This window comes from Aspergillus homomorphus, assembly GCF_003184865.1.
Source record: "Aspergillus homomorphus CBS 101889 unplaced genomic scaffold BO97scaffold_6, whole genome shotgun sequence".
Lineage (NCBI taxonomy): Eukaryota > Fungi > Ascomycota > Eurotiomycetes > Eurotiales > Aspergillaceae > Aspergillus > Aspergillus homomorphus.
The window spans coordinates 750,788-777,904 of record NW_020291892.1 but is presented as its reverse complement, the minus strand read 5'-3'; the positions used below and the strand labels follow the sequence as shown (position 1 = coordinate 777,904).

The 27,117-nt window shown below is 51.9% G+C and overlaps 13 protein-coding genes across 13 annotated transcripts; 8 read left to right on the top strand and 5 right to left on the bottom strand.

Annotated features, from left to right (window-relative positions):
• Positions 1–137: 137 nt before the first annotated feature.
• BO97DRAFT_463082 (kinase-like protein) lies at positions 138–1,677 on the top strand (the record flags this gene model as incomplete). Its single annotated transcript, XM_025699447.1, has 3 exons — positions 138–403; positions 483–699; positions 783–1,677. The coding sequence occupies 3 exons, from the start codon at positions 138–140 to the stop codon at positions 1,623–1,625; spliced, it is 1,326 nt and encodes a 441-aa protein (XP_025554370.1). The 3' UTR covers positions 1,626–1,677.
• A 436-nt stretch (positions 1,678–2,113) lies between these two features.
• BO97DRAFT_463079 (glycoside hydrolase family 71 protein) lies at positions 2,114–5,245 on the bottom strand (the record flags this gene model as incomplete). The annotated part of the gene is made up of 1 exon (XM_025699446.1): positions 2,114–5,245. The coding sequence occupies one exon, from the start codon at positions 5,243–5,245 to the stop codon at positions 2,114–2,116; it is 3,132 nt and encodes a 1,043-aa protein (XP_025554369.1).
• Positions 5,246–5,784: 539 nt separating this feature from the next.
• BO97DRAFT_432395 (DUF4246 domain-containing protein) lies at positions 5,785–7,926 on the top strand (the record flags this gene model as incomplete). Its single annotated transcript, XM_025697536.1, has 2 exons — positions 5,785–7,105; positions 7,157–7,926. The coding sequence occupies 2 exons, from the start codon at positions 5,785–5,787 to the stop codon at positions 7,924–7,926; spliced, it is 2,091 nt and encodes a 696-aa protein (XP_025554368.1).
• A 468-nt stretch (positions 7,927–8,394) lies between these two features.
• Positions 8,395–9,123, top strand: BO97DRAFT_240570 (uncharacterized protein). Its single transcript, XM_025690785.1, has 2 exons — positions 8,395–8,901; positions 8,990–9,123. Exons 1-2 carry the CDS (start codon positions 8,514–8,516, stop codon positions 8,995–8,997), a joined length of 396 nt encoding a protein of 131 aa, XP_025554367.1. The 5' UTR covers positions 8,395–8,513; the 3' UTR covers positions 8,998–9,123.
• A 644-nt stretch (positions 9,124–9,767) lies between these two features.
• Positions 9,768–11,939, top strand: BO97DRAFT_432394 (cytochrome P450; the record flags this gene model as incomplete). Its single annotated transcript, XM_025697535.1, has 8 exons — positions 9,768–9,813; positions 10,328–10,384; positions 10,444–10,595; positions 10,640–10,732; positions 10,774–10,806; positions 10,847–10,863; positions 10,954–11,337; positions 11,426–11,939. The coding sequence occupies 8 exons, from the start codon at positions 9,768–9,770 to the stop codon at positions 11,937–11,939; spliced, it is 1,296 nt and encodes a 431-aa protein (XP_025554366.1).
• A 294-nt stretch (positions 11,940–12,233) lies between these two features.
• On the top strand, positions 12,234–13,995 carry BO97DRAFT_432393 (MFS general substrate transporter; the record flags this gene model as incomplete). The annotated part of the gene is made up of 8 exons (XM_025697534.1): positions 12,234–12,383; positions 12,448–12,523; positions 12,585–12,745; positions 12,830–12,895; positions 12,969–13,043; positions 13,081–13,348; positions 13,456–13,838; positions 13,870–13,995. 8 exons carry the CDS (start codon positions 12,234–12,236, stop codon positions 13,993–13,995), a joined length of 1,305 nt encoding a protein of 434 aa, XP_025554365.1.
• A 363-nt stretch (positions 13,996–14,358) lies between these two features.
• BO97DRAFT_441200 (NYN domain-containing protein) lies at positions 14,359–15,274 on the bottom strand (the record flags this gene model as incomplete). The annotated part of the gene is made up of 2 exons (XM_025698145.1): positions 14,466–15,274; positions 14,359–14,391 (listed from the first exon to the last, which is right to left on the bottom strand). The coding sequence occupies exons 1-2, from the start codon at positions 15,204–15,206 to the stop codon at positions 14,359–14,361; spliced, it is 774 nt and encodes a 257-aa protein (XP_025554364.1). The 5' UTR covers positions 15,207–15,274.
• A 596-nt stretch (positions 15,275–15,870) lies between these two features.
• Positions 15,871–17,018, top strand: BO97DRAFT_411965 (uncharacterized protein; the record flags this gene model as incomplete). Its single annotated transcript, XM_025696207.1, has 3 exons — positions 15,871–16,543; positions 16,638–16,804; positions 16,902–17,018. 3 exons carry the CDS (start codon positions 15,871–15,873, stop codon positions 17,016–17,018), a joined length of 957 nt encoding a protein of 318 aa, XP_025554363.1.
• Positions 17,019–17,355: 337 nt separating this feature from the next.
• On the bottom strand, positions 17,356–17,769 carry BO97DRAFT_421999 (uncharacterized protein; the record flags this gene model as incomplete). The annotated part of the gene is made up of 1 exon (XM_025696753.1): positions 17,356–17,769. One exon carries the CDS (start codon positions 17,767–17,769, stop codon positions 17,356–17,358), a length of 414 nt encoding a protein of 137 aa, XP_025554362.1.
• Positions 17,770–18,462: 693 nt separating this feature from the next.
• BO97DRAFT_403774 (uncharacterized protein) lies at positions 18,463–19,483 on the bottom strand. The gene has a single exon (XM_025694809.1). The coding sequence runs from the start codon at positions 19,260–19,262 to the stop codon at positions 18,696–18,698; it is 567 nt and encodes a 188-aa protein (XP_025554361.1). The 5' UTR covers positions 19,263–19,483; the 3' UTR covers positions 18,463–18,695.
• A 2,911-nt stretch (positions 19,484–22,394) lies between these two features.
• On the top strand, positions 22,395–23,043 carry BO97DRAFT_421997 (alpha/beta hydrolase; the record flags this gene model as incomplete). Its single annotated transcript, XM_025696752.1, has 2 exons — positions 22,395–22,643; positions 22,705–23,043. 2 exons carry the CDS (start codon positions 22,395–22,397, stop codon positions 23,041–23,043), a joined length of 588 nt encoding a protein of 195 aa, XP_025554360.1.
• Positions 23,044–23,374: 331 nt separating this feature from the next.
• BO97DRAFT_339206 (Zn(II)2Cys6 transcription factor) lies at positions 23,375–24,678 on the bottom strand (the record flags this gene model as incomplete). Its single annotated transcript, XM_025691544.1, has 3 exons — positions 23,375–23,947; positions 24,018–24,471; positions 24,533–24,678. 3 exons carry the CDS (start codon positions 24,676–24,678, stop codon positions 23,375–23,377), a joined length of 1,173 nt encoding a protein of 390 aa, XP_025554359.1.
• Positions 24,679–25,004: 326 nt separating this feature from the next.
• On the top strand, positions 25,005–26,009 carry BO97DRAFT_463075 (NmrA-like family protein; the record flags this gene model as incomplete). The annotated part of the gene is made up of 1 exon (XM_025699445.1): positions 25,005–26,009. The coding sequence occupies exon 1, from the start codon at positions 25,047–25,049 to the stop codon at positions 26,007–26,009; it is 963 nt and encodes a 320-aa protein (XP_025554358.1). The 5' UTR covers positions 25,005–25,046.
• Positions 26,010–27,117: the final 1,108 nt, after the last annotated feature.

Genomic DNA, 27,117 nt, shown 5'->3' with positions numbered 1-27,117 from the left:
TTGTCCATCCGTCCTCCCCTTCCCTTTGCGGGTTCAGAGAAGGATTGCAGCCTGAGACTATTCTGACTCCTTTTTCCACCACGAGCCACACAGTCTTGGTCACCGACCGTCGTCAACCTCCGACTCAATCACACGCTATGGCATCAGAAGGCTCAGAAGACTCGGCGGCCTTTGAATATGTGTGTGAGGGACTTGGGGATGACTTTGGAATTCGGTCGCAGGAATCAGATGAGGCGTTCATTGCGCGAGCCACGCTGGAGTACATCTGGTCCCAGGAAGGGCGACGAAGCTTTCTCGATTACATAATGCCAGACCGCGATAAAGCTGATAACGAAGATCTGTTTGGAGAATTCATTCAGACTTTGTCGATCCTCGTGTCCATCGAGTTGGAGAGAGACAGCTGGTCTCGGTTTCGCGAGATCTTCGTGGACCCCAGACGGACCGACGACCAAATCCACACATACTCCGCAAACGACCTCCAGCGAGGCTTTTGACAGTGCCCGCTATAACTTTTGCCCAGTCGCCATTACCGACCAAGACTTTATCGTACGGAAAGGTGGCTGGCGCCTACCGTTCGAAGTCAATGGGCCAGCAGCCAGACTCGGCGCGGGCGCATCCGCCGACGTCATCTGCGCACATATTGCTCCTGGCCATTTTTGTAGTTCACCCGACCCCGATATCAAGAAGGCCCCAAGAGCGGTAATCGAGAATTGCGCCCTCCTTTCCCACCGTACCGGTGTTATCAGTCGCTCATCGGTTGCTCATCGATACATGACCTACAGGGGAAAACAGCTGTGGCCATCAAGAAATTCAGAGTCGAACACAGGAGGGACTTTGACCGCGAATATCAGGTACTCAAATGCTTGTGTCAGCATCGCCAACAGCATAAGCATATTGTTAGCATGCTGGCTGCAATCGATGTTGAAGACTATCTAGGTACTCTTCTGCCCTTGGCACAGACCGATCTCCGACAGATCCTGCGTGGCAAATTTCCGTTGCACACCACACCTAGCTTACCACACCTTTTGGACCAAGTCGAGCGCTTGGCGGATGCTCTTCAGCACGTGCACGGGGCCGACTACTGTCACTACGACCTCAAGCCGACCAATGTCCTGGTGTACGGAGACGTCCAGACCGGCCGCGATTCTCCCGTTGGTCGGTGGAAACTCTCCGACTTCGGGATGGGGAAGCCCATCGGTCCCAGCTGCACCCAGGGCCAGCAAAGAGGAAGCTTATCCCCACGGACCAATACCTACCAGGCGCCGGAGGCTTGGTCTGGACTTCATGCCGGTTCCAGCAGCGATGTGTGGTCGTTCGGTTGCATTCTATCTCTGGTCAATGCCTTCGGGATTGGAAGGGGGGGGGGTGTGCAAGGGGTAACAGATTTCGACCAGCGAAGACTCCGGACGAGTGGTGGGCCAACATGGGCCGCAAATAATTGCTTCTTCCGACAGCAGACTTCTAGTTCACGCCCCGGCGACGAGGTGAACCCGGAAGTTCCAGGCTGGATCACAGATATGTTGACTGACAGCGATCTTCTCATCGGCTGCAAGCGCATTTTGCTGAAGACTTTGACCATTAAGCCCAAAGGAAGACCAACCGCGGGTGAAGTCTCTGAGCTATAAAATATTCTGGTCCTCGGGCGCCAACAGCAACAGTCATCGTTAGGCCTAGGGCTGGGTTGCCCGACTTTTGGGTCGATGCCGCCAATGCGCTTCGCTGTCACGCAATAGCCTGATCTTTTTGCATGTCGGTCGCGAGAATATTTGAATCTTGGTGTAAGCTAGCACCCCATATGTTTGGGCTATTGTAAGATGATATCGATTCAATGCTTAAAGAAAACCACGACGCAATGTGCACTTTATGCGGAGCCCAGGGGTATGATTAGTGTGGAGAAGACTAATTTGTGACTGTTGCTGTGCCTGACAGACCAGTGAGTATACATGCTTCGCTTAACCTGGTCATGCCCACTGTGTAATCAAAAAACACAAAGCTGCGATCTTTAGAACGCAGTAAAAAGGTATGCGATTTTTTGATATGCTGCAAACGAGGGACATGAGTAATTGCCAGTACTTTACAGAAGATATATATACATGCTTAATCTCAGTATCAGCTAGAAACAAACATCTACCAACTTGTTCATTTCCGTATCGGCCTCCTCCCAGTCCGGACCGATCTTCGCAATGTCCTCCGCCGACAGCCCGCGGCGGAGATTCGCCATATCGCTAAATTCCTCGACAGACCTTACTCCGCCGAGGAGGAGCACCCCGAAAATGCCCAGAATGGCGTCTTTGGCGCTTTTGGCCGACACAACCCCATAAATACTGTCGGCCAGCATGGCCGTGTCGCCGATCATGGTGATAATATCGGCCAGCCCCGCCAGGCTCTCGGAGATGACGTCGATCTCACCGAGGAAGGGCACGACCAGGAACAGCGCGCCGATGATCTCCTCGATCAGCTCCTTCTTCTTGGCTTCTTCGTACTGCGTCGCGATCGTCTCGATCTGGGCCATGTTCTGCACGGCTTGAACGAGAGTGAACACAGCCGTCGACACGCTCAGCACGATGTCGTCCAGGGGCCCGCCCCACGCGCCGGAGCTGATCAGGATCCTCGTGAGGGTGAGTGTGTTGGTCAGGTTCTGGATGTTGGGCAACGTCGACTGGACGATGGTGGCCGGGTCGGCGACAACCAGATCAGCCGCCGCCACGGGGTAGCCCTTCCAGGTGTAGGTCTGCTTGTGGCAGATCGTACCCGTGAGGGTGTTGGTCGTTGAAGGGGAGCAGTGATTCTGAATGACGCGCTCTCCCAGCTGCACCCAACTCGACTGCAGCCCGTAGTCACTCAACAGCATATCCCACCATCCCGTCGCATTCACCAGGTCGTAGTAGACGACGCTGTTGACGTCTACGTCGTCTCTGGTCTGTGGGACATGGTACGGGCAGCTGGTGGTGGAGATGTTCTTGATGCCGCCGGCGCTGTAGGTGCACTCGAAGTATGCGTTCCCCGCGCCTCCCGCCGCCATCAGCGTGTCCAGTACCTCGGGCACCTCCTTCTTGACGAAGCTAACATAGTCTTCAAACTTATCATGATAGCTGCTGTTTATTTGCGTGTAATTCGCCAGGGCGGAGTCTAGCATACTCGACAGGGCCCCGATAAGATAGTAGTTCACACAGCTGGCATTGTAGCTCGCGGCCGCGGCGGAAAGGTCGGTAAAGCTGGCGAAGGAGACGCTGTAGTCGCAACCCGTGTAAACTTCTTCGTTACACACGGCGCGTGTGTCCGTCCCATCGTCTGCACAAACCAAATCGTCGTCGTCGTCGTCGTCGTCATCGTCAGTGCCGGTGGTGGATTTATCGTCCAGACATGTGGGAGACGGACAGTATCCCCTCTCGCAGGCAAAGTCGCACAAGCCACTGTCAGAGCCGCTACCGCTGTAGAATCCGTAAATGCTGGTGTTCGCGGCAGGGGGCAGATTCAAGGGCCCTGTGGAGGTGCATGTGCAATTGTGAATGGGGCAGAATCCATAGTTGCAGGCATAACTGCAGAGCCCAGCGAGATCACCCTCCCCTTGGCCGGCGGTGCAGGTGGCCGGGGTAAAAGGCGAAGCAGTGGTGACAGTTAGGGCTACTTCGGTGGTCCCGCAAGCCGCAGGCGGGCAATAGCCGTAGTTGCAGGCAAAGGCACAAAGTCCACTGTAATCCCCCGTCTCCCCAGCGATGGGATATCCCACTACTCCCAGACTCTTGGGCAGGTCTGGCTGCGGGCCCATCTTCTTGCACAGACACGCACCCACCGGGCAATACCCGAGACTACAGGTAAACGCACAGAGTCCATCGAAATTCCCCGTACCCCACCCCTCGATACACACGGCGTCTAGGAGAGAGTATGTAGGCGTCGCGTCAATCGTGGCCGAGGCCATCGCGCTTCCCACCCAGGCATTCCAATTTTCGATATTTGTGCTACTCGAGCACCCGATCACGATGTCCGCGCCTGTGAAACTAGCAATGGCAGCCCCGTCACGCGAGATTGTAACCTCAACTGGGCCCTCCTGCACAGAAAAGCTCACAAATCCGTGATATATACCTGCACCCCCGCTTGGAGTGCTGTTCCACTGCGCACCCATGTTCTCGCCACCGATGGTTACCGTAATATCTGCCGCCGACCCGAGCAACGCAGAGAAGAAGACCTTGTTCTGTCCAATCTCATAGGGCCAATACTCCAGCTGAAGCTGGCTGGCGGTATTACCCGTGGTGCCGCCGTCCGACACGCACTCTCCCCCAACATTGCGCCTATACCACGCCTGAACTCCTTCCTGGGTGATGGTCGAGATGTTTTGCTTATACGTGTCAACCAACCATGGGAGGAATGCGCGCCAGCCGTCGTGCGGCATATCCAGCACGTAGTTGTAAGGGGCCTCGCCGGTGCCGAATGCTGTGTATGTCGAGTTGGCAAGAGCTGACCCAGAAGCTTGGATAGGCCCAATATAGTGGGACTCACCAAAGTCGTTCCACGATATGATCTCAATGAATTCGGGTGCCAGGTACATAGCTTGTTCCCAGCGATCATACCAAAGGTCGTCGCCCCGCCAAAGCCAGTTCTTATCATATCCAGGCATATTGGTGAAGAACCACGGAGAGACCGGCATCATGTATGGCTTACCGTCTAAGAAGTCAATATACGAGGCATCAGTATACGTGTTCATGTCGCTGGGTCCGTACGGCCACGCCGCCCAGCCGAACAGTCCATCTGCAACACCGTCCGCAAGCCCTGCTGCTGCCTCTGCCCCGACTGAGGACCAGTCCGGGATAAAGAAACACCCCGTCTGCTCCTTGATGGAGACCCAGTCAGCCGCGTTGTCCGGACCCTCGAAGGTGCTGACGAGGGGCTTGCCGGCATGCTGGAAATACGCCCCGGTCAGCGCGTAGGTAGAAATCATGCTGACCACGTCGGACTCGGCCCAGGCCCCATTTCCGGCATAGTCAAAGCTGAAGAACAGACTGAAGCCCACATTTTCGGCCGCCAAGAAGGCGTTGGCAACCGAACCAGTGTTGGTGGCATCTCCGACAGCAATGTTCAGAGCGAAGGCGTCGAGATTGGCCTCATTGGCCAGCGTCATCTCATCTTCCCAGTCGTCCACGGTATATTGCAGAGTATTAGATACCATAAAGTGGGCGAAGACAGCCCGAGCCTGGACCTGAAGTGTTGCCAGGCAAAGGGAAAGAATGAATTGCAGAACAAGCAGCATCCTGACGAGTGAAAGTTGTAACGAACTCGGGAAAATGAGCGACCGGATGCAATAAGAAAGAAAGAACGTACGGACAAATGAAGCAAGGAATGAAGGAATGAATGAATGAATGAATGGGCTTGGAAACGTGAAGGTTGGAAGGAAAGAAAGGACATAGCAAGAAGCTATAAAATTCGAAGGAAAGAAGCACCCGAGGTCGGCCTTGCAGTCATTCTGTCGTCTCGTATATATCTCCCCAAATTTCACCAAACGCGATCCACCCCTTTTCATATTTCGAGTGCGAGTCGAAATTCTTGAAGCCATGTAATTAACCATCGTGACTCCAATCGCTCATACGACTGTAATACGGTAATACACGGTATGGAACCACTGCCACTAGCGTACGGACTGCCGTTATTGCCGGGGGCTATGGTGGTAAACAACACACGCACTAGTTATATCACCAGCATCGGGCTGCGCCGTCTTCGAATCTCCAATTCTTTCTCCTTTTCTTCTGCTCTGTGTCTCGACCCAGTCTGAACCCCCACGGACAGATAAAAATGTCTTCCATTAAATTCGACAATACCGGAAATGGCCAGTTGCATGTCCCCGGCTTCCATGATATCCCAGTGGATTATGAATTACCCGTTGGTCAACGCTTTGCGCACGGAGCTCTGCCAGATTGGTCTGAAAGCCGAGGTCGAGCAATCCGGCTAACCCAACCTGAGGTTTTAATGCTACGCATCATGGAGATGCTGACAGAGCGGCAGAATTGGGAGGTTGACGTGTTTGATGAAGGTATTGTCCAGCAATGGTATAGGGAGATTCTCGTTCAGTTTCAAGCCCGATCGGGACCGGACGAATGGGGAGATATGAGCATCGACTTGGACCTCATTACCTCAAAGACATGGGACTGGTGCATTGCGGAGCTACGCGATAAGGCTGTCAGCTTCCGTGAAAAGGATTATATCATTACATTGAATGCTGATTCGGGGGTGTGCAAGTCGGCCGTGCTTGTCAACGAGGACTTGCAAAAGGAATTACAAGCAGCATTCCAGCCACTCCTGCAGGAAACACCTGGTTACCATGACCTGGTGGACCCCGACTTATACATGCTGGTCTATGGTCGCACTGCCGTTCTCAGTCAAGGAGGCCAAGTCACCATGACTGCTGCCGGCATATCGTATCCTACCACCAGCTCCGACGTCCACGTTGCGCCTTCGCTTCAGCACCCTATAGATACATGGACGACACAACATGGACGCCCGCCAAGAGACGACTCAATCGGGCCCTTTTATCGCTGGTCCCACCGATGCCAGTGGCTACCATGTGAAGTGGATTTCGTTAGCCCGGAGGGGACTAACGTGCGAATCACTTCATACATCAACAATCTTCATCCACGTAACGGCAAAGCCTATGCGGCGATTGAGAAGCTGATTTCCGCCTGCATTGAGCCATGGAACGACATTTTGATCAGGGATCCTGTTAGCCGTTATCCCCCCCGCATCAGAACATATGGGTTCGTGACGACGGGGCTCAATGAACCATACAATCAACTCGGATCGGAAGTTCTCGGGTGGCGTCAGTGCAAACACTGGCCCAGGCCAACCTGGGCCATGGACTGCGAGAAGATCAAACAGTATCTTGCAATTCCCGAGCCGGACCTAAAATTTCGAATCATTGACGACGATCCATCTGAACCGGTTTATCCTAAGGATTTGCTGGGCTTCATGACTCCAGAGATGTGGAAGTCTGTCGAACAAGTGCAGGAGGTTGTATCAGAGAAACGATTTCGACTTCACAGTTTCCAGTATCCGGAACCTGGCGTCTCATACTCCTACGATGAGTGGAAACTAGGAAAAACCGCGCAGCCAATTGTTGGTAGAAGGAGAACCTCGGAAGATATTTACAGGAAACGGCTCCCTCCTTCAGACCATGACCACCAGTATCAATCAGTCTGTTTGCAGAACCAGTTTCGCAACCAGGGATTACAAGTGATCGTACGGGTCAGCAGCATTGAGCTCACCGCGGAGCAAGCGATCTTCTCTGGAGACGATGACTATCATGTTGACGGGCTCCTGAATGAGCATGTGGTTGCCACCGCGCGATACTACTACGACGTCGAAAACATCACCGAGGCGCGCATCTCCTTTCAGCAAGAAGTCGACCTGGATGCGTTCGAGATCACACTGGAGCCCCACGCGATGCAGAAGATTTTTGGTTTGCCTCGAACGGATGAAGATCCAGCGACTTTCGGTGATGCCCCTCCGAAACTACAGACTCTGGGATCAGTAACCGCCACCCATCAGGGATGCTTCTTAGCCTGGCCCAATACCCTCAGATACAGGACCCTGCCCTTCTCGCTTCAAGACCCTCATCTCTCGGGTCATCAGCGCTTTGTCACTATCTGGCTGGTCGACCCGCACTACCGCATTTGCTCGTCCCGTAATGTGCCGCCACAACAGCATGCCTGGTGGAGAGAGGATACAATGTTCGATCAATTGGGATCCCAATTTGGATTGCCACAAGAGCTACGAGATCTCATCATGCGCGCGACAGGAGATTGGCCGATGGGATTGGATGAGGCGGTGGGGTTCAAGGAGCAGTCAGTCGTAGAGCGTGAACGTGCCATCTGTGCCCAATCCCAAGAGGTGCGTACTCATGATTTCTGGCTTCCTATTCAGCTCGGGGAGCAAGGATGATCTCGCGTTGCCACTTCTGGTTTCTCTTTGGATACAGTGTTGCGCGGTAGTGGGACCCTGACTAGTCCCAGTGGAGCCAAGGCTTAGCTCAGGGCATTGACGCTACTTCAACTTCCATTGGAAGCGTACGGAGAAAATCTCTGCCATCGGAGGCTAGCTCGGGCGAGCTAGCTCAATATTGACCGCGTGGATGCGCCAGGAACCTATCAGACATCAAATTCCAAGCGAGGAAGGACTAGCTCATATTTTCACTAGTACGGATACACTAAGCGGATGCACTATTGAACCAACCCGCGATTACATACACTCAGAACACGAAGCCTTCAATTCGAACACGCTGTCTCCATAATTGTCGCCTTCTCTCCATAGAGCAGCGCCCACTCTCGATGTCTCCTGTAGCTGGCCCAGGGTTTCTTGGGCGGAGTCGTCTCGGTCCACGCCATGAATTCCGCTAATCGGTCTGCGTCACCCCCTGCCATGCCTTCATAATCCAAATCCTCGAATTCGATCGCGCGGGTCTCGCTGCCAGTTTGGTCGATTCCCAGCGTTCGCGTGATGCTCTCAGCTCGATATTTTTGAACTTGTTTATGAAAGCCTTGGTGCGCTCGCCCGTCAAGGTGTCTGCCGTCACGTCTCCGACCAGGTCCGGATTCGCGGATGCCAGCGCCTGCGCGGCCAAATGTGGGAGCGTGAGTCGCTGCGAAGCCTGGCTGTTTAGCAGTGGCGGCGACGGCCGCTGTGAGCTGTATAATCGGGGTCCGGTGGCCACTGCGCCGAGTCCTGCGTTTGTGTATGGCACCGTGGGCACTGTGAGGGGCCGGACGAGTTCACACTCGTCTTCTTCTTCGGTGGTGGTGGCAATTTCTGGTTCGTCTACACGGGTTGCGGTGGTTTCTTCATCCTCCTCCTCCTCCTCCTCTTCTTTCTTCTTCTTCTTCTTCTTCTTCTTCGGTAGTCCCTGCTGCCGCAACGGCGGTAAGCTGGCATCCTTTCATTTATTTTTGGGATTAGCATAAGGTAAAGCACAGCTATGACTGACTTTTGAACTTTTGGTCGGAGATAGAGCGCTAGCGACGAGACTCTTGGTGCAGCAGCTCTGCATCTGAATATGCACAAGCGTCATGCTCACGGACACCACCATCGCTATTAGGGAAGGTTGCGATGGGCAGAAGGGTGGGAGCGTGGATTGGCAAAGGAAACTACTCAGTCTATGTTGGGTCTAGCAGGACTGGGTCAATCCCATGAGAGCCCTCTCGGAGAGATTCTACATTCCGACTTCTCAGTTGGAGGAGGGATAATGCATCAAGCTCCAAGACTGGAAGTTCATCTTGGGTGGATTGCTGACCGTGCATACTCTTTTGACGCGGATTCTATTATATATATCACAATGAAGTAAACCCAGATTATACTCTGTGTTCGCGCCGTGCAATATAATTTCATTGGGTGCATGGTAGTACTTAGGTTGATTTGGCGGGCGGGAGGGGGGTGGTTTTACGACGATTAGAGATGTCGTCCGTCTCCGCGGGTGATTGGCTCGGAACACATTTACCGCCCTACCTACTTGTACCGTGTATTACCGTATTAATAGCGTATCAGGGTCTCGGTCGCGATAATACATGACATCAAAATTCCCGGCTCGCACTCGAGGTATGAAAAGTACTACATATAAGAGATGGCAAAATGTTATTTTAAAAGCAGCAATAGTGCAAACCAGACACTAGTGTCTTACACATAGGCTCAAATTTAAGGAGTGCGATTTCGTAAGTTAAGAGAGGAAGAATGGCACGGACAAATAAAGAACAATCGGCAATGTAAGTATTTCCCAAGAACTACATTCCACAATGGTGGTATTAGACAACGGCATTGAGACTGTTGTATATCTCTCTAGTAGGTGAAGACTCATTTTCAGGATTTTTTCTGGCAACTGAACTATCAGAGGAGCACAACACGGCTGCTGGCAATGCATTTGCGGATGTGGGTGCCGTGTTGAACACCATAACCACTTCATATGTGAGTTATCAACAAGCTTTAATCGGCCCGATATGGTTTGGACCAGATGGAAAGACAGGCACCAAATGGGGAGAGTGTCAGAGAATCGAGACTGGGTCTTAGCTTGCTCGGTGGATGACATCAGCCCTATTTCCGCCATCCGCCAAGCCACCCCCGAGCCCGCCAAGACTTGAGAGCATCATCCCCAAACATAAAATCGACAAAACACATCGCTAAGAGGTTACTTTCCATGGCTTAGCGAGATGCACATCCCCGAAATGCATCGCAGGCAGTGCAGAGTGATGATCCTGGCACTTTGTCATTTGCAATCTAGAATCCGTCTACAGACACTCTCATGCGCAGCAATACTCTATATAAACCCTGACATTCTCGGTCCATAACTCGAGATCAGCACCATCCCTTTTCACGCCCCTCAAACACCTGCCTACCCCACATGTTAGTCACAGTGGTTTGATACCATTGTGGCAAAAATCGCTAATAGTTCCTAGAATTGACATTGGGTCAAAGGCAATGGGGATTCATGCACTCTGGAGGTTCCATATGTGTGTCTGCAGGAATATGTTCATACCATCCCAAACCAGGGTCTCTTACGTTACTATGTGGTTGGGAATCTAGAGCAAGTCATTACAATCAGTTCTAAGGTTTTGAGTGAATTGCTGGTGACTAGGATTTATAACCTTGAAAACCGGCGATCTTTCACTAGGTATTGCGGCAAGTCCTAGGCGAGGGTCTTCTACTTTCTGAATGGGAGGTCCACAAGGTAAGTAAATCACCTACGAAACATCTTTACTTGCAGGTGTGTTGGCTCACAAATCGATACCGTAGCTTTAATAAAAGCGACTCATGCCCGCGTTTGTCTATCGTTATATTGTGAATCTTTGTCCACTTTTTTTGCACTAAGAGTCTGTAGATAGTCAGACTGATTCAGTAAGACATTAAGGGCAGAGATTGCTGTGGAGACAACACCTTCTAGGTCCATGAATGGGCCAGTCGAGCTGTGCTTGATATAATCAGTAGTGTAGACATGAATCATAATTTTAATTCCCTTCATGACACATCCATTCCCCTCTACAAATCATACCAGAAGCTTACAGTAGCCCCAAGCCAAGTCATCAAAACCTTCATAATTATTGGGATGCTGCTGGGCAGCATCGATATTACACACTGTTTACCCACCAAGCATAACCGAGATATTTACGAGGGAGGCACAGCCATCCGTGATAATGCTCGCCAAATAATTCGGCTTTACAAGATAAGGATTCATAATGAACCCGGCGGTTCAAGCAGTGTTGATATCATTTCGACTGCCCTGGGGAGCGGAATAATAGATAACGATAACCGGCTCGACCAACTCATGACCTTCCTTGGGGCTGATCATGAAACCATCGCTACCGCGATGCAGTGGGCCATCTACGCGCTTTGCAGGCATCCGCAAGTCCAAGCGCGCTTGCGAAACGCAGGTCCGCCCCCAGATCCCCTCCATAGACAGTGGAACTTCAGAATCGGTGGATGCTGCTACAATTGCCCATCTCTCTTACCTGAGTGCGATCTGCAACGAGGTCCTCCGCTTCTACCCACCGGTACCTTCCACATTTTGCATTGCCAACAAAGACACCACACTGGCTGGTCAGGACATCTCAAAAGGTACCGTATTGATCATCTCCCCAAAGATTGTTAATCAGATGGAGGAACTGTGGGGACCGGATGCGAAGGTCTTCAATCCCGATCGGTTCATGGAATTCAGGCAGGCGAATGCCGGGGGCGCGAGCACTCACTACGCATTTTTGACTTTTCTGCATGGCCCAAGGGGCTGTATTGGCCAGTCCTTTGCAAAGCTTGAACTTGCTTGTCTGCTTACTGCAATGATCGGACGGCTTCACATGGAACTTGCGGAGCCTGACAGGGAATTGGAGCTTCGGGAGGACGTGACGGTTTCTCCAAAAGATGGTGTATTGGCAAAGTTAACTCCGCTTGTTTCATGTATAAAATCGCCACTACCTTGATAGCTTTAAACCCATTTTATTCACCGGCAGATGCTTCTCATTAATGTATGGGTCATACTGCAGAACTCAGCAAATGCCTCCCTCGCTGTGTGGAATGCCACCCTATTAAGGTTACATCGCCTGGACATGATTCCGCAGACGTCCCACTTCCTTGGACTTATGGGGTAATCATAACGTGTGTTTGCCAAGAGGTCAGTCGCTTTCTTCAGTCAACTAAGACGTACCGAGATATTGGACTTCCCACGCCAGCCTTGGGGATCGACTATCACGGTGTCTTCAGCCAACAGCATCGAAATGAAATTACCCACCGGAACTAGTGAGGAGGAGGAAGCCATAGGGGACGAGTTCCACATCACTAAACACCAAGCTCTCACAATCACCGCCATGATGGTGCTGAGTCTCATGGCGGCGCTGGATGGCTCTTTGTTAGCAGTGGCTTTGCCGGTAAGTAGCCATTGTCAGCTCCTTCTCCTTGACCGTGCCTCGGAACTCAAAGCTATAGCTATAGGCCATCGCCAATGACTTGCACGCCTCGGCCATCCAAGGTTTCTGGGCAGGGACCTCATATCTCCTCTGTAGTGCCGGTAAGTGGCAGGGCCACCCAGGAATCTTCCCTGTATCACACTCCAGCACTAACTTGGGCAGTGCTTCAGCCAATCTTTGGCTCTCTTTCGCAAGCATTGGGCCGCAAAGCACTGGTTCTGTTGGGGATTGTCTTTTTGGCTATCGGGTCGCTCGTCGCAGGAATTGCGCACAATGTCACTCAGCTCTTAGTAGGTCGATCCCTGCAAGGGTCGGCGGAGGTGGTCTGGTTACTCTCAGCAGCATTATCATCGCAGATTATGTCCCGTTGAAAGAGCGCAGCCAGTACTTTGGGATGCTCAGCGTAGTGTGGGCTTTTTGGATCGGTGATCGGGCCGGTGATTGGGGGCTGCTTTGCAGAGAAATCGACTTGGGTAAGAAACAACGCACACGCAAGAAACCCTCCGAACTATACTTTCTAGCTAATGGCTCACATCCCTCTGATAGTGCTGGTTCTTCTACATCAACTTCCCCTTCATTGGCAAATGGAGCCGCACTACTGTTGGTCTTCTTTCCTCGGGCGTCAGCATCATCCCGCCCTCGCGACTTGCGGGCCAAGCTCCGTCAGATCGACTTGGTCGGCATAGTCCTCTTTGCCACCAGTATCAGCTCCTTTCTGATCCCTCTGTCATGGGGTGGCGTGATGTACCGGTGGAGCTCCTGGCATACACTGCTCCCCTTATTCCTCGGGGTCGGTGGTCTCCTCGCCTTTGGGGCATATGAGTTTCGGTGGGCAACGCAGCCGCTGATCCCACCCACCATCTTCCGCGATAGGTCGACAAGCCTCGCACTAGGCAGCTTATTCTGTCTCGGCTTCTTACTCTGGTGTGGCCTCTAGTATCTTTCCCTCTACTACCAGATTGTCAAGGGATACAACCCCATCGTGACCGGCGTGGCGCTGTTCCCCGCCACCCTGACGATCGCCCCCCCGTAGCGGCCATAACCGGGTTCGCGATCGTGGCCACTGGTCGGATCCGCTGGGCGATCTGGGCAGGCTGGTCCCTGGCCACCGTGGGCTCCGGCTTGCTCTGTCTCCTACAAGTCGAGACCCGCATCCCCGCCTGGACTTTTATCGAGTTGGTGTCCGGGGTGGGCCTGGGGATGGTGGTGCTCGGCGCCGTCCTGGCCGTGCAGGTCAGCAGCCCCCCAGCCCTCATACATATGGCCATCAGCCTGGCCGCCTTCTTCCGGAGTTTTGGGCAGTGCGTCGGCGTGGCGATTGGGGGTGTGATCTCTGAGAATCGCGCGACTGCGCTCATGGCCCGCCATCCCCAGCTAAGGGCGATCGAGCAGCGGTACCGACAGGATCCGTTCGGTGTCATCCCGGTATTGGAAAACAGCGGATGAGGCGACAAGAAGTGACGTGCGGAAGGTGTATGCGGACAGTTTGCGTACGATCTGGGCTGTGGGCTGCGCCGTCGCTGGCGTTGCGTTGATTGCGAGTCTTTGGATGAAGCCTCGTGCTTTGATATGAGGGTGCAGTTGTGCTGTATATGCCAGCATAACTCACAAGGGAGGGTAGTGAGCGAGATAGCCCTGAACTAGATGCTGATAGGAAGTCTCACTTACTCGTGTAGATTGAATATATATACCCTCACTAGTTAGGATAGTGATGCTGAAAGGGACGACAATATTAGATTAAGAAGCTGGTATATGCGACAGTGTAAAGAAAACCAAGTGATGCTATGACAGTAGATGGCTGAATACAGCACCGGACTTTGTGCCTTTGCCTGCATCTACAGCTATTGCCCGCCTGCAGCTTGCGGGACCACCGAAGTAGCCCTAACTGTCACCACTACTTCCCCCTCTACCCCGTGTTTATACGTGTGTAATTCATTTACAACGGGCGCCCGACGAGGAAGACGAAAGACTAAAGCATAAATAAGATAACCTATATGTAACTAATCGACCCATTGCATATCACTTCCGACGCCTATCACGTACGTAAATCTCCGGAAATGAGCTCTTGTGTGAGGAGCGGCGGCTTGTTTCGAATAAGGAAGAGGCAGTAATCAGATCACTCAGCTTGTGGTACCCATAGCTACGAGAGTCAAAGTCCGAGTGTCTTGTGGTCAGGAGCTGACCGACATCCGAGAGTCTAGCCCATCCTTCGTCATTGCAGGCTGCTTCTACCGCTGCCCGTAAATGACTGGCTAGCTCTGGATTGATTGGAGTTTGCTTAGCCCGAGCCGACTTCTCAGGCGAAACAATGCGATCGGCATGCGGCGCAAGCTCATCGAGATGCACGAGATTCTCGGTGTAGATGAATTTATCGCAGGCTGCAACGAAGGGCTTCGGCGTGTGGCCTTCCCCAAGACCATACACCACGAGCCCTGCCTCGCGGATCCGGGCGGCGAGTCGGGTAAAGTCACTGTCGCTGGAGACGAGACAGAACCCATCATAGCGGCCCAAGTACAGCAGATCCATTGCGTCAATTATCATAGCTGAGTCGGTGGAATTTTTGCCATGGGTATACGCAAACTGCTGTATAGGCAGGATTGAATGTTCGAGAAGCTTTTCCTTCCAGCCCTTGAGACTTTGACTGCTCCAGTCTCCATAGGCTCGTTTTGCATGAGCCGTGCCATATTTTGCGACTTCTGCAAGTAGGAGGTTGATGATGGAGGACCGCGCATTGTCCGCGTCGATAAGAACCGCGAGTTTAGTATGAGTAGGGTCGGCAACCATGTCAGATCAAGTATTTATAACCAGGAAGCTGCGTCATGATGTATCTTAGGAAATATGGATACACATTGTAGAGATTGAGGGATATGAAAAAGTCATGACGGCGTACCTACGTGATTGATGATCCAAGCGGCAGGGTTACTAATAACAGCTCAGTACGGCGGACAATTGCCGCTAGACATGGCAATTGAGCGAGTCGGGCGACTTTTGAGCAGTCACGTGACAGCTCAGCCGAGCTTCGAGTTCCAGCTAACCAGAGTTCAACTTAGCTCAAAACTCGATTCTCTATCTATAGAGAAAAATTCTAGGGGAAAACCTTAATAAAAATTATTTCATTAAATTCAATACGAAGATATAAAAGAAGTACTTATAATCTTAGGCTACCTACAGGCAAGTCTTATAGTAGCTGAAATTATTCATAACAGACAGGAGGTTGAAAGGGTTGGTGACATAGATTATGATTTTAACTTAGTCTACTTAATGATATAACTACTGTAATGCACTGTTCCCGGGTTGGCCGCATGGCACTAATAAAATCAGATTGGGGTTAGTAAACTGGTCAAACCCTTTTTACACTAACTGTGACGACGACCATCAAGACGGAGCTAAAAGAGTTCGTCTCCGCGTAACTCCTCCCATTGAAACTTTCTCGCAGTCAATACTCAAAATGCTCTGCTCTTCAACAGTTGCGTTGATATACGCAGGCTCAATCAGCCCTAGCATCCAACTCTTCTCTGTCTTGGTCATAGGCTTCATCTCGTTCCGCTGGACCCGCCATCTATATTTTACAGTTTCCCAGCCAGAAATCACCATCGCCAGCCTTACTGAACCGTCGGCTCCTGCATCTTCCCCGGAGGTGTCTTCTTCTCCTTCTCCCAGCGGCCCGGAGCAGCCCGACCAAGACCAGGAGGAGGTGGATTATCCCCTCACACGACTTCCATACAACGAGGACACCATCGTCGGCCTCGTCAGCGAAGTATACCGCATCTACATACAACTCGGCTTCATCAACAACCGCGCGAATGGCGAGCCCGAACTAGTCTGGCCGCCACCCAACGGCCACTCTATCAACAAAGCCCGCTGCGAGGAGCTCAATCTCAGCCCCAAAGTAATATCCTTGATGCAACGACTGCCCTATCCGGTCACGTCCCACCTCGATATCCCCTTCATCCCGGGGTCTAAAGCAATGGTCTACATCGACGATGACCAAATCCTAGACGGCCGAGATCCGGATCGCTGGGAATTCGACACCCCGCGCAAAGACTTTCTTCTACCGCACGAGATTGCTCTTGCGACCAGAGATGACGAAGGTATTAATCTTAATCTTAATACGGAAGAAAGTATGTTTTATTTTTTTACCATTCTTTTTCCCGCCCCTCACTCTCTTTCTTTTGTTAACGTTATAGATACAATCCGAGTGTTGGGCTTGGGGAGATTCACCGTCGGACGATGAGGATGGTAATACCGATTATCGGAGTCTCTATGGTCATCATGCGCCCACATTCCTAGCGGAGTATGTGAACAGGCTGAGATGTTTGGAGATTATCCCCGGTGGTGCACGTAACTATCGATGGTTCTATAACGAGGATGATGGTAAAGCGGTATGTGCAAAAGCTTCTTCCCTGCCCAATCTCTTTGAACAGAAGATAGAGCCTTTTCCCTGCTAATATTGAATTTATGCCGTACCCGCTACTCAAGAAAATTCTGCGGGAGCAGTATGGCTGGCCGTATGATTTCCGGGAGGCGGAGTGGAAGGCTGCGGTTAAGGATGTTCAGGGACGTATGGATGAGTTGAGAAACTGGCCGGCTTCTTAGTTTTAAGGCTACAGTAGATGAGTCCGGTCAATCCAAGGAACAACCGCGTGATCTTCAATCTGAACGTTGTCCTGTAATATGCTCACGACCCTTCGCGCGAGTCTGTGTACATGAGTTATCTTGGAGACGTTCACTCAATTACCCGCTGTACTCAAGCCACACGCCGGGAGGTTGGGAGTCGGTGTATAACCAGCAGCGAATCCCTTTAATTGTATGTTGTGATTCTACCTCCTACACTCTAAAAATCACCTATACTTTTGAACAGAGATATATAATTTTTAACTACCTTGCACAAGAAAATAAACACTAAACAAACACTCAAAGCGACCAACCCCGGCTAAGCGGCCTCTCCCTCTCCCTCCCCAAGACCTACACCACCCTTCACGCTACGCGCCCACTCCACAGCCGCAGCATGAAACTCCTCACAAGCAGCATCGGAATCCAGAACAAACTCCACCACGCCGTTGTACTCGAAGTACTCAACCGGCTTCTGCGCCGCCGGCTCGACGAGAAACCGAAGGCGGGCGTCACAATTATGTTCGTAGACCAGCAGCAAACCCATGCGCTGCCCGCGCAACTCGGGCTTGATTTCCCGGAGCTTCTTCCACAACTTTGGGGTGGCCTTCTTGACTGGCGCCCAATCGTTCTTTATTGGTCGGGGGTCTTTGGGGAGATTGATTTGGATTAGTGTTGAGTTTTTTTGTTTGAGTTGTTCGGGTAGGGTGATCCGTAGCGCGAGTTTTGAGGGCATCTTGCTATGGGAGATGTGTTTTTGTTTGAGGATTGGAGGGCATTTGGTTCAGTGGTCTGGTGTTTATGAGAATGGATACTCTTCTTATTGATATGGTGGGGAGGGCTAGGGTTGTATTTATAGACTATCTTTTTGTTCTGGATATACTTATCCGCGCTTCTTGCTTTATTGTCTTTTTGTTGTTTGATCTACAGAATATATTTACTTGCTATAAAGAAGTCTTCATGAACAAAGACTAGCTGACCATACTATCATTAAAGTTGGGTAGAATTTCAATACATCGACAAAGAGTACGCTCAAACTGAAAGGTAGAGTATAGAAATGTGTCGGCTATACGCTCGTAGACTTCTGGTCGGTGACCACGGCTGTTTAAGTGTGATTTTATCTTTTGAAGCCATCTCATTATTCCCGCTGTAGATATTTACAGATCTCGAGCGGTAAAGATCAATGCTGGCCAACTGACTAGATCAATGAGAAATCAATAAACCGAGTCTCTTCACATTTCGAACTTTTTAGGTTTCTTGTCGCGCTTCCTCCTATCAAGTGGGATGTCTAGATACCAGTTTTTTGGCGCACCTATTGCTGCTCTAACCAGTAGTAGAAAGTGGCTCTACAAATGATGAGTAGCCGAGTGTCGGCTACACTAATGCTTCATGGATGGCAAGGAGAACACAAAGAGTAAGAATCAAGGCAATCTGCATTTGTAGAGATTGAAATCTATCATAAAAATCATCGAGAAGTCTATCAGGTCTAAAGTCTAAGTCATATCATAAAACCCAAAGTGACATCCATCATATCCAGCAAGGTCCTGCCCTGCGCCTGTCACTCATACACAAAGGTGGAACCTGCCCCGCAAGAGCCCGGCTCGACGATGGCTTCCGTGCGGGAACCCCTGCGCTATCGCTAATCCAACCCAGTCCGAGCGTCTAGCCCAGAATGAGCGTGATGCCAGCGGAGGTGGAACAGCTCTTGGTAGCCACGTCATCGGGCTTCTGGTAGGCGGCCGAGCAGTCGGCATCACCGGCGGAACAGCTGACGGTGGTGCAGCTCGAATCGGACGGGGTGGCGGTGAAGCCGGCCTTGACGAAGGCCGAGTCCTTGTCCAGGTTGATCGAGGACAGGTCCCAGTAGAGCTCGCTGCCGTCGGTCTTGTACTCGAACTGCAGCACGCTGCTCTCATCCTGGCTGGTGGACAGCTTGATCGAGACGCCGCCCTCCGAGGTCGTCTGGTAGCTCTCGGAGAAGCTGCCGCCGCCTGAGGCCAGGGAATGCATGTCGCTGGAGCCCGTGTCGGTGGCCGTCGACCACAGGTACACGGTCGAGTCGAGATTGTTCACGATCGAGACGCTGCCCCCGCCGCTGCTGCTGCCGCTGGCGCTGGCGCTGGAGCTGCTTGCCGCGGCGGAGCTGGTGGAGGTGCTCGGTGCGGGGAGGGCGGAGGCCGTCAGGGCCAAGGTGGTGGCGGCAGCGAGAGAGAGCTTGGAGAAGAACATTTTGTTTGTTCGGAGAGATTGAATTGATTTCTTTTTGTTTGAAGTGATTGAAGTGGTATTCAAGTGATTGTGGTGGAGGTGTGGAAAAGTCACAAAGTCACCGAAGAGAGAGTAGTTTTGATCAACACGCGTTGAAAAAAAGAATGTCTGAGGATCAACCTCGAGATGTAGATTGCAATTGCAAAAAGAAAGAACTCTGAAGCCTTCAAGAGAGAGACTGGTTTGATGGAGAGAAGAACAGACTTGTAACTCGAAGGAAAGGACTCTTTATATCTTCTGGTGGAGACAGGAACGCAGGCGGCTGCGTCAGCCACCAGGGCACGTTCAGGGCAGTGCATGGCAAAAAAACGTGTTAAACGTGCAAAACTTTAACCCCAGGCACAAAACTTTGAAGGCTGTCACCCACGGTTGATTGGGTCCACGGCGAATGATGGGCGAGACTGCTGGCGTGTCCCTGGGGGACGCACGTGTGTCCCTGAAACTCTGACGTCTAAAAGCCAGACCAAGAAAGATCCCCGAGTCCCCGCAGTGGGGGAGAGGCAAGATCACGTGATGTTGCGTGGCGGACAATACTGCCGAGGCCGATGGAACCGTCCACCGCCTTCCAGTTTGACCCCGCTTACAGGGCTACGGGGCAACGGGGGGTGTCGCCGAGATCGGATGGTGGCATTGCGGCATTTTCTCCAATCGCCACCCGAGGTCTGGACTCAACTCCATGCGGAGATTTGGACGATCTTTTCCAATTGCCTGAGCACAATCTGATTAATACGTTTCTTATGGGTCCTAGCCAAGGGAAAACTCTCGTCGAAATGACTTGACAAAGTGGAAGTCCCTACGGAACACATAACAACTCGACGACAAAAATCCTATACTGAATCATGGGATCACCCTCGTAAAATATAGGGCTCAACAGAAATGATTATTACTAGTACATATATCCATTAGCATGAAGACGTCGCTCTTACGATAACGTATGGATGCATGGGTACTTTGCAAACCTTCCACCTAATAGCGAAGAAGAGTGCACTGCTATTGAAACCAAGGCAGTCATCACTATATTGCAGCAAATTAAGAAGAGCCATAGCTGAAACCTCAATTGAAAGTCAACCCAAAGCACATTATCCTACTGGAAAAGTCATGTGGCATTCTCCGGCGGACAATACTCAACAAAACTGGTCAAAGCAAGAGCCTTGACACAAAGGTCCACAAAAGAAAGTCAAAACAGACCACTCATCGAGATTCCCATAGACCGGTTCGCCTGTCTCAGGGCGAGCCTGCACAGTCCCGGTGATAGCTGCACCCGTGGACCACAGCAGATCAGCTGAAACGGCAAGCGACATCATGTTTCAAAAGGCAAGGAAGTATTCGCCTTTCTCACAGCAATGCCGGATATTCTGCACTGAACCCAGGAGGCCGGGGAGGCGAGTTTTTGCCTGCTGTGCATGTCTTTCACTCTGCTGTCGTCGAAACTCCGTCGTAGCTTCGGGAAAGGTTTCCGCAGTTCCGCGGGGTTGGGGACGGGGAGTATCGTGGGGGATGTCTGTTCTTGGCTGGTGGTCATCCGGTGGTCTGGGTTGATGACTATCTCGAGGACCCGAAGCGAAGAACTCCCTTGTGCGTCCATGGGTGGACGGATCAGGGCGATGATCAAACTCGGGGAGCCTGGTAATTAGATCCGGGTAGGGGAGTAATGGCCCGTACTGAGGACTGCAATCTCTATTTTATCATAGCCATAGTGAAGTTGTGGTGCCGGAGCCCTGAAGCGTCCAGCGTGACCCGATCGCATCCAGGTCCGACTGGGATGCGCGCGGACGCGCCAAGTCCACACCTGGCCCAATATTTCCGCGGCAGTGGGGCCGAGAGTGATGGAGGACATCGCGCTCCCGTGAACTTTGCAGTACTTGATGGCGTTCACGGAGTTCATTGAGCGCATTGATCAGCTGATGGGCACGGCGAGGGAATGGTGGGATCTGTATGAGCCAGCGGTAGAGGAAGCCGCCCGCCAAGGGTCGATGCGCATGGCGATGGCGAGTGTGGTGCACCGGAACCTGACGGGTTAACTGGTCAGGATAATCGAATGTAATTAGTAGACCTTTTATTCGGCACTGTATTGCGTGATTCATCTTACCTACCATTCACTAAGCGAATTCATTCTAATAGTTGGGACGGTAAGCACTGAAACGCGACTAGGGCTAAACTACTCGCAGTATCAAATCGACCCGCGCTTTGCCGGTTCTCAATTGGGGGTGTTTTCGTTCGATGTGAGGCTTAACACGCTTAGCAGTCTTGACTGGCTTTTTTGGTGCTCTCAGCAATTTTACTTTGGGGGCCAGGCTGACTGTCTGACTGTGTGAGTGTCGCATTGTTGCGACGCGCGTAAGCGCGGAGCCCTATGCTAGGTCCTGTCCCTCCGAGGACTCCTGAACTGCGGTTTGATTGGTCGGTTGTTAGGCTTCTGATTGGTCGGCATAGATTGAAATTGATTGGATGAGATTTCGTCCTGGCAGAGAGTACTCACGTGCCCGCGTATTCTGCCATTACTTACCGCGTCGGCCAGCTCCCGGGGAGGAGGTGCTTGGTAAGAGGCCTTGCTTGCTTGCTTAGTTACTTACTTGCATGGTGGGGGTGCTTGGTGAAAGTGCTTACTGTTTTGCTTACTTGCTAGGTTGCTTGCTTAGGTACCCGCTTAGTTGCTTGTTAAGGGGTGCTTGAAAGGATAATTAAAAAACTACTCCTATAATTCGCGTGTTGCATGCCTCTGTCGCACTCGGTCCTTCAATTTGAAGGAGTCAACCGAGGGTAAACAGGACCTAGTATCTTGAGCCCCTCGCTTGCCACCCTCTCGCAATGCAAGCAAACAGACGACCATAAACATACCACTCCCTCATCCACCCTTTCCTGGCCCTACCTTTTCTTGATTCCCTTAAATCACTACCGCTGACCCCCTCAACCTACCGTAACACAACCCCACAAACAAACACCCAAAATGTCCCCCACGGTCCTCATCGTCCCGGGCTTCTGGGAAGGCTCCGAACCTTACAACCCCTGATCACCCTCTTCGAATCCGCCTCCGTCAAGACGGCGGTCGCCCCGCTCCGCAGCACGGGCACGACCTCACCAGGTAACCCGACGATGGCGGATGACATCGCCGCCGTGCGCGCCGTGCTATCGGAGCATGTCACCGAGCGCAACGAAGAGGTGATTCTCGTCCTGCACTCGGCGGGCGGGTTCATAGGCAGCGCAGCCATGGAAGGCGGGCTCAGCCGGCCCGCGCGCGAACAGGTCGATCTGGCTGGCGGCGTGACAAAGACCATTTTCATTAGCGGGGCGGTGTTCCCCGAGGGTCATAAGCATCATCTGCTGCCGTTTGCAATTTCTAAGGTAAGTACTTTTTGTCCCTTAACTTCGACTGCCCCAACGTGGTGGTTACTAACGGGCGCAGCACGGCGCCGCACACCCAATTAACCCGGAGTTCCTGCTCTTCGACGACGTGCCCGAAGCCGAGAAGGCGCAGTGGCGGGCCAAGTTGCAGTCGCAGCCGACTGACGGGTGGGATGGCGCGGTGTCGTATGCCGGCTGGAAGGAGGTCCCCAGCGTGTATCTGGTGTGTGAGGGCGATCGCGCGCTGCCGGTGCCGTTACAGGAGCAGTTGGCGGCGTTGGCGGGCAGTCGTGTTGAGCGCTGCTCAGCGGGCCACATGCCCCATGTTAGCCAGCCTCAGCGGGTGGCCGGGGTGTCTGGCGGAGATTTAGGAAATTCTCTCGATTCTTTACGGGGGTAAAGCGTTCCGGGGGAGAACCCCCGGACCCCCCTTTCTTTTCAGCTTCCTGGTAATCTTAAATCTTGGGTACTCTGGTGTATATCTGGTATAGAATTGAGCGTAGCCAGGAGGGTGAAAGAAAAGGGGGGTCCGGGGGTTCTCCCCTGGAACGCTTTACCCTATTATAGAATCTATATAATGTTTAATTGCTCGGAGACCATGGTGCTGAGCCGCGCCAATCCATACACGCAGTACAGCGAGCCCAGCAGGAAGATGGCAACCAGGGAGACGTGCTGCACCCGCGACATCCCCTTAGCCTCACATGCATTGGACACGCCTAGAAGCTGACCCCTTAGGTCAAGTCCAGAAGCGTGGCCGACCGGGAGATCCACTGCGCCTCCCGGAAATCAGTCAAATGAATAAGGTCAGTTTTATCTACAGCAGCCGCATTCCACGCTTCTTCCGTGCCCGCATTCCAAAGCGCCTCACTCGTCGGCATCGGGAAATGCAGCTCGCTTGCCGTGAGCAACCCACTCCTCGGCGTTGGCACATCGCGATGCTTCCCATGGACATTCGCGGCTTGCTCTTCAGCTCCAATAATCTTGCAAACCCTGTTTAAAGCAAGGACAAACCGCTTGACCTCCTCAACTCCCACCCAGACATGTCCTCCAGGTTCTTCCGGTCGGAATCGCGCAAGCATGTTCGGATAATAGAACATGCCCAGCTTTCTGCAGCTTTGCACCAACGACTTGAGAAGGGTTTTATCGTTGGCCGGAAGAGCGGGCTTCAGATCGAGTCCCAAAGTGACGCTGTCTTTGCTCGTTAGGGCGAAGATGATATGCAATAGGATGGCTTGATACATGGCGATGGGCCATTTGCAGGTTGCGCTGGATGCGGATTCGTGCATACTTGCATCCCACTTCTCCTAGTGTTTATTCCTGGTTAGTCTATGTGTCATGCATACGCAGAAACCAGGTGAGAGGGAGGGAATATACTCTTTGCTGATATATGGCCGCGTCCAGAACCGCATGCAGCTCCTTTGCTGCGGACCGGTTGCTCGGCAAGCCTGTGATCCACATCCCGATGACGGTCATGGACTGCAGCAGTAGTGCATTTTCTTTGCCTTGAGTGATGTTGAATGACCATTGATGAATAAATGGCCAGTGTGGGTGGAATTTTTGGAAGAAGATCTTGATAAAGTGCTCTGCCTTTGCAGATGGGGATGAACGGGGTTGCACGGTCTGTTGTGGACCAGTATCCTCCGTCCCGGTAGAGGTAGATCCTTCAACAAGGGAACACGAGATATGGCGGCGTAGGCATGCGCTGCAGGGTGCACCTCCTTCGCAGCGAGCTTTTAGCACCCGACAATTATCACAGGCCTGCTTGATCGGAGGCACCAGCTCACTTCTTCCTGTATGGCTCTGTCGGATGTGTCGGCGGAGTGTATCACTATGGACAATGGTTTGCAGGTAAGAGATAGGTTGGCTATCACTGGATATCATCAGCTTACATTCGCCCAAATTCTCGACCACAAATTCGACATAGCGGTGATTGTTGTGCGCCGTGTTGGGCTTTGTGGCGGTTCAGATGCGCCTTCCGCCAGTAGCTGGCGCTGCAGCCTGGGAAATCGCAGCTAAACCTGCTTCTGGAATTCATGCCAAGTAAGACTAGTGCTCTTATGCAATATTCGCATTGAATTTGATCTGTTTTCATCAATATTGAAGCAAGCAACTGAATTTGTCAAGCTGATTGGGAAATGACAGTTGAGAATGAAGGTGACGGATGATTTCCAACGGTGGCATTCCCGGCGACGGAAATCCCGCGGGACCGGGCCGGGAATCCCACCGAGCTCGGAGGTGTCTATACTTCATGACAAATGTTATTAATCAATTCCTGACTCTTTGAAGGGTCTTGAGGAGTACATATATGATCAAACAATGCCAGGACCACTGGGGTAGAACCCAAGCACAAATCTTAACAAACTCAAACACTCAATTTCACCACCAGAGACCCAATTCCCCAGAATGGCACCCACTATCCTCATCATCGGCGCAACAGGCAACACAGGCCGAAGCGTAACCGAAGCCCTACCCCAGCTTCTCCAAGCCAGCAACACCATCCTCTCCTCCCATCGCATCCTCGGCCTCACCCGCTCCCTAGACAGCCCCGTAGCAAAGCACCTCGCCACCGTGCCAGGCGTGCAGATGCTCGAGCACAACTGGACCGAGATAACAGCCGACTGGCTCCGCGCCCACGAAGTGAGACGAGTCTTCATCGCCACACACATCGAACCCAGCCAATTCGTCGACGAGTCCGGCTTCCACCTCGCAGCCCTGCACGCGGGCGTCGACTACGTCGTGCGCATCTCGACGAATGCGCCCAACGTGCGCCCGGACTTTGGCGCCGGCTACGCACGCACCCACTGGGCCATCGAGACGTTGCTCGCCTCGCCGCCGTTCCGTCCCCTTCAGTGGACCTCATTGCAGCCGAACGCTTTTGCGCCGCTGTATCTCGGCACCGCCGTGGAGTTCATCAAGCGGTTTCGTGAGACAGGGGAGCAGGGTACGCTGCGGTTGATGGCGTCGGAGGACGCGCCTGTCGGGTTCATTGATCCGGATGAGATTGGGTTGCTGGCTGCGCGGCTGTTGGGCCTGGAGGATCCTTCCGTGCATGACCGCGCTAGGTATGTGGTCAATGGACCGGTGGATGTGACCGGTCGTCAGATTGTGGAGATGGTGGAGCGCGAGATTGGGGTTAAGGTGGTGGATGTGAGGTATAAGGATATCTCGTTTGTGGATGCCCTTGTTGATACGCGGTCCCCGGCTGGGGAGAGGCAGGCTGAACGGCTCGAATGGTCGATCACGCATGCGTTGCAGGCACTCTGGGAGGGCAAATTGGCGGCGGGGACGGTTAGTAAGGAGGTGCTGGAGCTGGCGGCGCCGAAGCGGACACCCGCTGAGGTGTTGAAGGCTATGTTGGATGCCTGAGTCTTGTTGTATGTAGGTCGTATTTCTGCAGAGATATAGACTGTGGCTTTCTGGTTATATTGCTTAACGCTTGATGTGTAGATGGGGTGGCAACGTGGCTGTTGCTAGTACTGCACCCTACTTGATAGATGGCTAACTCAATGCTTCGGACCTGTACATGATTTCTGCTATTATAAGTTAACCCTGTTAAATAATAAGCACATATGACCACAGGGTGTAGAAAACAGGGCTTTCCGTCTACTCAGCTGTACTTAAGCTACTTATTGAACATGGCTAAAAAGAATATAAGTCTTCTTTAAGTTACTACTTTATAAATAAGTATTAAGATCAAAGTAAATACAAGTAATTTAGATAATATTATTAAGAATATAAATAAGCAGAATAAACTAGCCAAGTAATTACGATCTTATTGGGAATACTCGTAGTCTGTAGAGAACTCTTGCCATAACACCTGTTGAAGGCTAGAGACCTGACCAGCACTCGGAAGCTCAATTTTAACTATGAACGATTAGTTATTTTGTCTAAGATCCTCCAGAATAGTAGCCGAGAGTGAAAAGTGTGGAATATTATGGTATGATGGTGCCAGAAAATCAGTTGAAATTGTATAATTGCAGGATGGAATTTGAAAGCTCATTCTTCTATAGTCAGAATTAAATTGGATTGGCAGACCACTCTGTGGCATCATTGTAGGTTGATATGAAGATACATTGGTAGAAGACGTCAGCCCTAAGCGTTCATCTGAGCATATCAGTAAGCAGAAAAGACCATGGGAACTGGATGAATTCATTCTGCAAAAGCTTTAGATATTAGACTTACACCAATTCCCGCTACTGCTTTCCTCTGTAGCGGCGTTCAGAGCAAATACTGGGAGCAAGTCTGGGTTGGGCTCGGAACTAATCTTCTGTTTTCCTCTGACGCCGTTTGAAAATCTTTTTATCTTTGTTGGAGAGAATCTGTATTAGGGGTGTGCTTTAAAACGATTCTGCTTCTCAACATCCGCCAAATGCTCGTACTCCAGGCGAATTCCTCGTGGCTACAATTTCCAGCTCTTATCAGATATTTCGAATACAAGTCGATGACCATTTCGTGCGAGCCATTGCTTTGTCCT